We start from the raw sequence: 10,442 nt of genomic DNA, 5'->3' as shown, positions 1-10,442 counted from the left end.
ATGAAGAACTCATAGGAAAACAGTTCTGGGACCTCAGATTTGGCGTTTGGCAAGGACTTCTTATATTTGATATCTAAAGCATGATCCATAAAACGAAAGTTGAAAATTGGACTTCTCTTTAAAAGGCACTGTAAAGAGTGAGGAAAAGACAAGTCGCAGACCAGAGGAGACACTCGCCGATTACATACCTGATGGTGGCATTGTGTCCATAATAGATAAGTAACTCATACAACCCAATTAAAAATGAGCAACACACTTGAACAGGGATTTCCTCAAATAAAATATAAATGATAACTAAGCTCATGAGAAGACAGACGTCATTAGTCAGTTGGGAAATGCAAATTATAACCATTATGAGAAACCACCAGATGCTTATTAAAGTGGTTACGGCTTTAAAGACTAACCATGCATTGGCAGGACCATGGGGAGACTAGAACCCTCGCCTGCTGCTGGTGGAAATGTGAAACAGCACAACTCCGCTGAGACCGTTTGGCGGCTTTGTACAAAGTTAAATATGGGCCTGCCACACGACCCAGTCATTCCATCCCTCAGCATTTCCAGGAGACGCGAAAGCATGTATCCATGGAAACGCTGGCTTTGAAGGTTCATAGCCACTTTATTTATGGCAGCCCAAAGCTGGAGCTAATGCTCGTGTGGATAAACAAACCGAGGTCCATCCTGCATAGAACAACACCTGCATTATTCCATGAAGGGAATAAATGTACGTTCAACGACATGGACGGTCTCAGCATCACTATGTCGAGTGAGGCGAGCCAGACATAACTGCTACAAACTGTGCGAACCCATTTGTGCAGAACTAACTCCCAGTGCCAGCGAGTAGCAAAGCGGTGGGAAGGAGGCGGGTCCAGGGAGGGAGAGAGGAGGAGCCACGGAGGGACACGGGCCCTTGAAAACGAGGAGCAGCATGCTCCTCCTCGCGGTCGTGGTGACAGTTCAGGGTGTACTGAGATGGCTTCGTGCCAGCTGTGCCTTGCCAGAGCTTTAAGGTGTGGGCTTAGTTTCATAGAAAGGCGTCCGCTGCGCTGACTGTGTGCCTTGACCGTATGTATCAGTTACAGAACCTCAACAGCCCTCCCATGAGGAGGCTGGCTCAGCTCAAGCTCAGCCTCGTGGAAACGTCTCTGGACATGCTGCAGTTCCTCTGGGCTGAGGTGCTGGACCACCATTTGGAACAGAGGTCCCTGGAGAAGCTGCTGGAGAGCTATCTGCAGAACAGCAGTGACTACGCGTCCATCGGCCTGGTGAGTGTGGGCAGCACATGCAGACCCACGCCCTCTAGAAGGCAACCTCCAGAAGGGGCACGGGTGAGCGGGCACCAGCGGCTCCCCTGACCTGGCAGCTCCGAGGTGCTGGGAGGGCCGGCCTTGGTGGCGTCGGGGGATGTTCCTGGCTGACTGGATGCAGGTCTTACTGGGGGGTGCTTCCGAAGCTGCCGTCCCAGGTCTTGAGACTAGTTACGCTAGCATACCACGCTTCAACTATTTATGCTAGACGGCCAAAGAGATCAACAGAAGTGAATTACACTGTGTTCAAACTCAGTGGTGGCCAGGGCTGTGGCTCAGAGGCAGCACACTTATGTAGCTTGTCTATGGCCCTGGGTTTCATCCCTAGCACTGAACGGGGAACAGTGATAGATTTGCCTGGAAGGGACCACATGCCCTTCCATTTTATGTTGACTTAGGTGTCATCAAATGTAAATCCAGCAAATATGACATTGTAGATGGGCCAAAGATGGTCCTGAGAGTGAGCGTGACTGGTCAGTGAGCTCCAGAATGTAAGGTTACTTGAGCAGCTTTGAGACCTTTCCAGCACCTAAGCCCTGGAGATCCCTACCCCACCACACAGGACCCCATGGAGCAGGGACACTGTCCAGTGCCTGGTGCCCTCTCTGGCTGCATTGTGGAGTGGGTGGGCTTGCTGGGCTTTGAGGCGGTGGCTGGCTCTCGAGGTGACTGTCCTCTTGTCTTCCTGAAGCAACGCTTCACCCTGAAGAGGACCCTGGCACACATCGCGCTGGTGCAGCTGGAGAGCCTGCAGCCGCTGAGCATGGGCTGCGCGGACATCCGCGCCCAGCTCCTGGGCCTGGCCGGCAGGACCCTCCACCAACTAGCAGTGCATGCAGACCCCGTGCACCCCTCCTTCTGCTGGGAGGAGGGCCTCCTGGTAGGTGTCCCTGCCCCCATCCCTGCCTGTGCCCAAAGAGGAAAGGCAGAGGGTTAGGACTGCCGATTGCCCCAGGAGGCTCAGTGGCCTGGGAGTGTCTGAGCACCCATGCTGCCCTTCCCCACCTGCATGGGACAGCCGCTGCCTATTGCCCAGGGAAGCCAGACGACGTTGCGGCTCCCAGAGCCTACTGCCCAGAGCACCCAGGCATCTCTGTGAAAGGCCGTCATCCAGAGAAGGGCTGCCTTCTCCAGGGCCCCTGTAGGGGTGGTTTGCCCACTCAGGACCCACTGACAGCCCCTCAAGCCTTGGATGCCCCAGGTCCCTTCCCAATCCCTCGGCAGAGGTGGCTTTTCTCCCAGGAAGACACTGACTAGCTCAGTGGACACCCAGGATGTCCTCACCAGCCAGCTCCTCTAGAAAGACATCCCCCAAGCCCAGAGCCTCCAAGCCCACCAGGAGGCTCAGCCTTGGGACCAGCCCCGGAGGCTGTCCTGTGTCCTCAGAACCCAGGTCAAGATTAAACCCATGCTGGGTGAACTGATGGGAACTTTGGGCCTGTTCATCTAGTGTTTGTGAGCACCTGCATAGGTAGCCCGAGCCAGGTACACGTGGACCACAGGGGCCAGGTGTCCTCTCTGAGTGGGGTCCTCAGCTGTCCTCTCTGAGTGGGGTCCTCAGCTGTGGGGGGGGTGCTGCTCACCCCCCACCAGGCAGGCCGTCCCCGACATGCCCGACTCACACGGGGAGCCAGAAAACAGCCCCGCCAGCTCCTTCCCTTCCTTGCTGCAACGAGGGGATCATAGCTGCTTAGCCTCTCGACACCTAGGCCCAGGGCAGGCTGTGCAGGCTTCCTTCTGTGCTCCAGGGGCTGCTCTCCTCCGAGCGGTCTGGCCGTGGCTCGTAGGCTTTCAGGGGTGTGCCGCTTCCTTCTCTTCTAAACTCCGGTGATTTCCCCACCTGGCTGATGGTGCTGAGGACACTGGTTAACCTCACAGCAGTCGTGGTGTTCTCAGTCAGCTTCAGTTTCTGATTCTAGTCTGGTTTCGTCATGTTTAGAAGGCAGACTCTGGCCCATCCAGCCCTCTAGGATCTCCCACCTGGAGGGTTCTGGGGCATCTGAATGGCTGGGGCCAGCAGGCAGCATCAGGCACTCCTGAGTCGTATTGACTTTAAGCTTCCCTCTGGAATCGTGACCCGCAAACCCAGGGTCCCCTCCAGCCCTGTTCTTGGGCACCTCCCCCTTCCCTTCCTTCTGCTTCCTGGTCTTGACTCACTCGCCGCTGGCAGCACCATCGGCATGCAAGGACGGTCCTCCCGACGGGCTGGACGGGAGGACCAGCGTGCTGCGGGGACACTTGCTCAAAGCCAGGCCCACCCCAGACGACCCCAGGGCCAAAGCCTGCCAGCCCACTAGACCAGACCTGGGTGGGGGCGGCTCAGCCCCTCTGCCCACACGGTGCTCTGCAGGCCGGAGGGAAGCTGGACAGCCGCCAGTCCATGGAGCAGGAAGCCGAGGACCAGAGTGCAGAGGCCACCGCCAACCTGCCGCCCAGAGCTGCTGCCGAGGGGTACACCAAGAAGGGGGAGAGTCTGAGGGTACGTGCTGCACACCACCCATCCCTCAGGGGCTCTGCCCACAGCCACTGAGCCTGCGCCTGCGCCCCTGCAGAGGCGGATGGTGGTGGCCCAACGCTACCTGGCCCAGGCGTCAGAAGTGCTGCTGCAGTGCCTGCACGTGGCCCTGGGTGGCAGCCTCCTGGGCATCGCAGCAGCCGCCAGCTTGGAGATGGTGGAGTGCATCGGCACCCTGGACCCCACGACCACCTGCCAGTTCCTAGCACTGTCCCAGGTATTGTGCCACCCTGGTCCCTTCCAGCCCGGCCCTTCCCAGACACCTCAAAGGAGGGGTCCTACCCCACAGACCCCTGCTGGTGGCCCCACCCACGGGGATGAGCTTCATAGAAGAGAGAGCTGCAGGCTGATGCCTGGCCCCAGTCGCTGGAAGGTGAGGCCGTGCCTGTGCCCCAAGCCCAGACCCTGCTGGTTCTCGAGCAGGGCAAAGCCGCCGGCCACAGGTCGCTGTGGCTCACACATGCTCACATACTCATCCCGGGTGCCCAGGGCAGCAGGTGCAGCGGTCCAGCAGGCAGGGCTGGCCTGGGCTGCCTAGTAGACTTCTGAGGTCTGGCAGGCAAGAAAGCTTGGCCCCAATAGCTTCAGGCAGCCAGGGGAGCATCGCCTCCCAGGGGCATCTGCACCTGCCTCCCTGGGCCAGCTGTGGCTGCTCTCCATCCGGGTCTGTTTCAGAGCTGCTCAGCCTCCCAGATGATGCAGGACGTTCTGCTCAGAGCCACCACCAACACCAGCAGCTCACAGCTGGCCGCCCTGCTGCAGCTCCAGCACCAGCTGAAGCAGCAGGGCAGGACCGCCAACAACCTGTTCACCAGCGTGGAGCAGAGGCTGGTCACCATCTCCAAGGTACCGGGGCGGGGGAGGCCTCCAGACCTTGTCCCTGAGTGTCCCGCAGACCTCTGCTTCGTACCCAGGCACTGGAAAGCAGCTTTCAAGTCACGCAGGCTCTGCTCCAGCGCCTCTCTGGGAGGACCCCTCCATGTGTGGGCCTCAGTTTCCTCCTGGGCCTTGTGGGGTAGTGACGGCCCACCTGGCAGGGGTTGTGGAGGGCTGTGCCTGCCCCTCACTTGCTCCAGGAAGCGTCTATTCCTAGGCAGCGTGGCATGCCGCGGGGACTCAGGCAGAGTGCTGTAGCTAGCACAAGCTTCTCTTGTCTGGCCCCTAGGGTGAATCAGAGTATTTAAAGAAATACGGATTGTGGAGAAGAGGTGAGAGCTCTGGCAGAGCCTCCTCTCCTCCTCCTCCGTCCGCTCCGTGGTGGGCCTGAGGGCTTATCCTCATCCACCCTTGGGCTGCTTTGACCCTTGGGCCCGAGCCCTCTGCTGGTAGGGAGCACTGCCACCCCGGCCCCACTTGGCAGCAAAACTGCCCAGACAGCAGCATGGAGCAGGCGGCCCGCTGAGAACCAGGGCCCCGAGGTCAGGAGGAACTGAAGTAGGGCGTGGAGAAGGCGCCCAGCCGTCGCCAGACCTGGGGACAGCACCTGTGTGTTTCCTTCAGCCGAGATGGGGACACGTGATCACTGGGTCGGGCGGCGAGGGACGCACCAAGGCCAGCCCTGTGGCTGGGACGAAGCCACCCTCCTCATGGGGACAGTGAGGCGCACAGGGCTGAGTGTGGGGACTGCCACCTCCACCCTCCTCCTGTGTGCACAGGCCTGGGGGCAGAACCGGGGCCAGGTCCACTGTGAGCCAACGGCAGCGGCCCCGGGCACAGCTGGACTGTGCCAGCTGTAGCAGTAACCAGAACCAGCCAAGCTGACATGATGCCACAGGAAGGGAGCCGACCGCCCCCTCAGGCCACAGTCCCGGGCACTGGTGCTCTGGGGGCTGGATGGACTGAGAGCACGGGGCAGCCACACAGGCCCTGGGGACCATGACACACCAGCTGGGGACGCTGCCACCTCTGGGCTTGCAGTTTACCTAAAAGCTTCTAGAGGCAGTGAGCTGGGGAATAGTGAGGACCTGCAGGCCCAGGCAGCTCCAGGGCAGGCTGACTCCGTGAGCATCCCGGAGACCCTCAGAAGTAAAGAGCCAGATGGGCAGGTTCCAGGAGAAATGTGCACAGCCCAAGCATGAGTTGAGACTGGAACACAGACAGGAAAGACATCCCGTGGGAAGGACAGCCAGGGCGACGGGGAGGTGAGAGGCACCCGCAAAAGGCCAGCGCACGTCCACGCTGAGTCTTGGAGGGAGAGGACAGCGCGCAGGCCAGAGGTTGAGACCCTGCCCACACGGACGGAAGTGGCAGGCCCAGGGATCCCGGCCAGTGATGAGGGCAGAGGAGCTCAGTGCCCAGGGACAGCGCTCAGAGCAGGCAGACGAGCAGGCCCTGACCGGGCCAACGGAGGAAGGGCCAGGGGCCCTCGCTCAGCAGTGCCAACCTTGAATATTCAGAAACACTGTCGAAAATGAAGGCAAGCAAAGGCATGCTTGGACCAACACACTGAGGTGATTTGCCAGCAGGTAACAAAAGAAACGACAAGAACAACCTTGGGCAGGGGATCCCAGATGAAAGTGTGAATGGGGTGAAGCAGAAGCCCAGCACCCAGGAGGAGAGCTGCGAAGACCAGGCCCCACTGCCCGAGGCTGGAGCCAAGGTCCTCGCACTACCAAAGAAGTAGCAGAAGTCACAGTCAAGGATGAGTGTTACAATCCCTACGGATGACCACTAAGATAATGTGCAGCTGGGCCACAAACAGGAACGTTTAAATAATGCTTTATCAGCCAAAAGGAGGCAGAAAGAGGGGGAGAATACAAAACATATGAGCCCACTCGACACCAGTGCAGGAGTAACCCTAAACCCGATATGTTGGTAATTAAATAGATATAAGTTGGGCACTCCAGCCCAGTGTGGTGGTGCATGCCTGTAATCCCAGTAAACGGGAGGCTGAAACAGGAGGATCTCAGGTTCAAGGACAGCCTCAGCAAGTAGTGAGACTCACACCAACCTAGAGAGACCTTGTTTCAAAATAAAAATAAAATAGGGCTGGGGTGGTTCAGAGGTAGAATGTCCCTGGGTTCAACCCCTGGTAACACATACATACATACATACATACATACATACATACATACATACATTTGGTACTCCAAGTCAAAGACTGAGATTGTCAGATTGAATAAAAAGAAAAACACAGGCAGGCTCAGGGGTACCCACCTGTAATCCAGCTATTTGGGAGGCTGAATCAAGTTCACAAATTCAAGGTCAGACTAGGCAACTTAGCAAGACCCTGTCTCAAAAAATAAAAATGGGCTGAAGATGTAACTCATGGTCAAGGACCTCCAGGTTCAATTCCTAATATCAAGAGAAAAAAGAAGACCCAAATCCATCTCCCTGCTGCTGAAAAGAGGCACCTAATATATAAGGCCACAATATTAAAGTAAAGGGAAAGAAAACATGAAAAGCTGCTGACAAGAGCTAGCAACGAGCACGGTGCCCGAGCCATGGAAGGCACTTTGCGGTGACACGGGGCAGCTCAGCCACCGCCCGCCAGTGCCAGGACAAACCCACATTCCCAGAGGGAGCTGGACTGCATGGCTGAGCGCCCAGTGGGTGGAGCGCCGGCACGTGGGCAAAGGTCAGCGGCCCTGGCCCAAAGAAATGCAAAAACTAAAACCACATTCAGACACCAGACACCCACCAGAATGTCTGAAGTGCAGAACGAGGAGTCTCTGTGGTCCCGCGGGCAGCCGAGTGGGGGCTAAAGGTGGCTCCAGGATGTGCCGGGAGGCAGGCAGACCAGCCCAAAGAACTGGCACTGAAATGCCATTCACAGCAACAGCCCCCCCAAAGGAAGCCACCCAGGGCTGATGGAGCAGACGCTGTGGTATGTCTATACCACGGCGCCCTGCAGCAAAGAGAAGGCCGGCCACCCCGTGTGCCCACCTGGGTGGGGTCGGTCCTGAGCGATCTACGTCATGAACGTGGGCCAGACACGACGTCAGGATTCATGGAACAGCAGTAACTCACCAGCCACACCACTCTCGCAGGCCGCTCCTCAACCAGGTCTCGTGCCTCACCCGGCGCCGTAAGCAAGACACGACTTTTATTCGAGTCTTAGTGTCTGGTCTGTAAAGCCCTAAAACCACACACCACACTCTAGCAATGAAGCGTTCTGCAGAGCTGGCTTGCCAACAGCAAATGCAGAGAGCAGATAAACTGCAGGCGCCAGCCAGACTCTTCAAGAACCCCTCCATCGGGTCCTTCAAGGCTGGCACGAGTGCGGCCCGGCAACTTCAGAGTGACCCTTTGAAGCCCAGGCCTCAGGTGTCGGGCTAGACTGGGCCACGTGCGGTCATAGGTAGGAGAACCCACGCTGAGCAAAGGCTGGGGGCAGAGACTAGGACATCCCTTGTCGCCGCAGCCATTTTCCTGGGTGAGGTTCTTGACAAGTGATCAGGTGACAGGGCCAGCGAGCCGCCGTGTCCAGTCTTGGGGTTCCCCTCCTCTTACAGAACTCAGGTGAGGAGATTGCTTCTTTGGGCATCTGGTGCATTTGGTAAGCTCATGGGCCTGTTTTTCCTGATGTGGATTTTACCATCCCTGGCCTCTGTGTGCCTCTGATGAACCCAGTAAGCACTCAGATGACCGCTAGTTAATGGCCGCTGGCCCCTCCTGTCCGCCCTCTGCAGACAGCGGCTGCTCCTCACACAGACGAGGTGTGAGGCCAGACTGCTCAGCAATTGCTCCCCTAACGATCACTGCGCAAACTGCTGCTTTATAACCCAGAGACAGCTAAGCCCAGCCTGACGCCCGCTGTGCTGCATCCTGCGGTCACGGGAGCAGGCCACATTCCATGGGGAAAGAGGCTGGAGGCCAGGCAGAGAGGCCAGCTCGTCAGTTCACGGCCCTATGTGGAGGCCCGGCGGCAGCCATGCCCGGCTCCACGCTTGCCATGAGGCTGTGACCCACGAAACCCAAGCGTTTGCAGCTTCCTGGCCCCGACCTGGGCCTGAGGGCCAATGCTGGCCCCTGGCTGCCGGCGGCACAGTGGCCACAGTGTGCGCGGTGTCACCCAGAGACCTCAGCGTACAACACTCACCGCCACGATAAAGCAGAGGCCTGGGCGGGCAGGCAGGAGCCTCTCTGCCCACGCCTGGGCAAGGAGGACTTCCCCAGGGAGTGTGGCACAGCACAGGAACACATCCTACACCCGCCTGTGCCAGTGCGGGTGCAGGAGGGAGGAGGGCAGGAAGACGCGGTGGAGCACGTGTGGGAGAATTCCTCACTGTCCCGGCTGGGCTCCCGGCTGGGCTCCTGGGTGCTCTGGGCTGTGTGACCTGGGTTTCCCACATCAACAGTGCATGGAAGGGGCCTTTTTCTGAGTTGCCAGTGGCTTTCTTGGGCCTCTGCTGCCCTTCGTGGAGCCCCTGTAGGGAAGACTCCACCCAGGACCCCACATCTGGCTCTCGCTGATGGCCGTCTGTCGCTCACAGGCCTGGCAGAGCCTGTGCATCACGGAGCAGCATTTCAACTTCCTGAGTGAGATCCCGCCCACGTTCAGGCTCCTCTTTCTGCACCACTCACGAGACAGGTGCGGCCCCCACCCCGTCACTGTGCCACCCCCAGTGTGCCCGGCTGAGAAGAGTGGGCCAGCCAGGGAGGCCTGCGCCCTGCCCTCCCCAGGCTGCCCCGCTGTGATCTGTCCCCACGAGGGAGCTTTGCCTGTGGGCAGGGTGGGCCTCGATGTGCCCACTGAAGTAGACCAGAGAGCTGGGAGGGCGGCCTAGTGTGCACCGAGCCCCGCAGTGATGGGGACAGCTCGAGCGCCCTGTATCCTCGGGGCCCTTTCTGATCTCGGCCTTGACCAGGCCACACAAAGCCCGACTTCCTGGGGCTTCTGCCTGGGCTGGGGCATGGCCTGTGGGGGAGCAGAGGGGAGCGTTGACCTCCTCGGCTCCTCAGGACCCTCGAGCCCGAGCTCTGTCTCCTCTGGGGGCCCACCTGTGCCCCATCTGTCAACAGGACCCGTCTGTACTGCGCTGTCTATGAGAAACCCAAGTCCCCGGTGGTACCCAAAGGAAGGGTGCTGCAGATGGGTGGTGAGTGGGGTGAGCCCTACTCCCGGCTGACCTGAGCACCCACTGGCTCCCGCTCCCATCGGGCGCAGCCGTGCCCAGCCTGTAGCTGCCAGGAGGGGACAGAAGTCAGAGGCAGAGCCTCTGAGGGACCCCTCTTCCCCCGAGTTGTCCTGGCCCCCAGCCCCTCTTCAACTCAGGGCAGTGGTGACTGCATGGAGAAATGGCCCCTTGGGGACAGCAGTGCCCGCCTTGCCAAGTGCCCAGGGAGGGAGCCCTCCCCACGCGTGTGTGGGCCTGGCTCCTTGTCCCAGCCCCAGGGGCACGGCTGTGTCTCCACAGGCCACTGCAAAGTGAAGCGGGTGGCCGTGAGCCCTGCTGCCTTCTCAGAGCTGCTGGCCAATGCCCAGCAGTTCCGGGAGCAGGTCCAGGCCCGGGTGCACAGTGAGGACCCAGCCCTGACCCCAGACCTGGTGAGCCCCAAAGCTAGGAGCCCCGGACCCCCCAGGTGGTGAGACGCCCATCTCCTCACAGAGAGAACTCTCTCTTGTATTGTGGAGAGGGCCTGGGCTGAAAGGGCCCCAGCAGCCCCGCTCTGCACAGCAC

General features: G+C 59.4%; 1 protein-coding gene across 1 annotated transcript in view; it reads left to right on the top strand.

The window, feature by feature from the left end:
* The window catches only part of CFAP46 (cilia and flagella associated protein 46), a gene marked incomplete at both ends in the record, with an annotated part of 88,889 nt that overhangs the window by 67,267 nt on the left and 11,180 nt on the right, over nt 1–10,442 (top strand). The window contains 8 exons of the mRNA XM_080694888.1: nt 1,074–1,262; nt 1,996–2,184; nt 3,655–3,783; nt 3,857–4,036; nt 4,495–4,665; nt 9,255–9,352; nt 9,784–9,860; nt 10,179–10,309. Coding sequence (XP_080551014.1) covers nt 1,074–1,262; nt 1,996–2,184; nt 3,655–3,783; nt 3,857–4,036; nt 4,495–4,665; nt 9,255–9,352; nt 9,784–9,860; nt 10,179–10,309 — 1,164 coding nt within the window. The remainder of the gene's footprint in view (nt 1–1,073; nt 1,263–1,995; nt 2,185–3,654; nt 3,784–3,856; nt 4,037–4,494; nt 4,666–9,254; nt 9,353–9,783; nt 9,861–10,178; nt 10,310–10,442) is intronic.

The sequence above is a fragment of the Muscardinus avellanarius genome, assembly GCF_963383645.1.
Source record: "Muscardinus avellanarius genome assembly, chromosome: 4".
NCBI classification, from domain to species: Eukaryota; Metazoa; Chordata; class Mammalia; order Rodentia; family Gliridae; genus Muscardinus; species Muscardinus avellanarius.
Note: the sequence above shows the minus strand (reverse complement) of the source record. Positions and strands in the feature narration are given on the sequence as shown.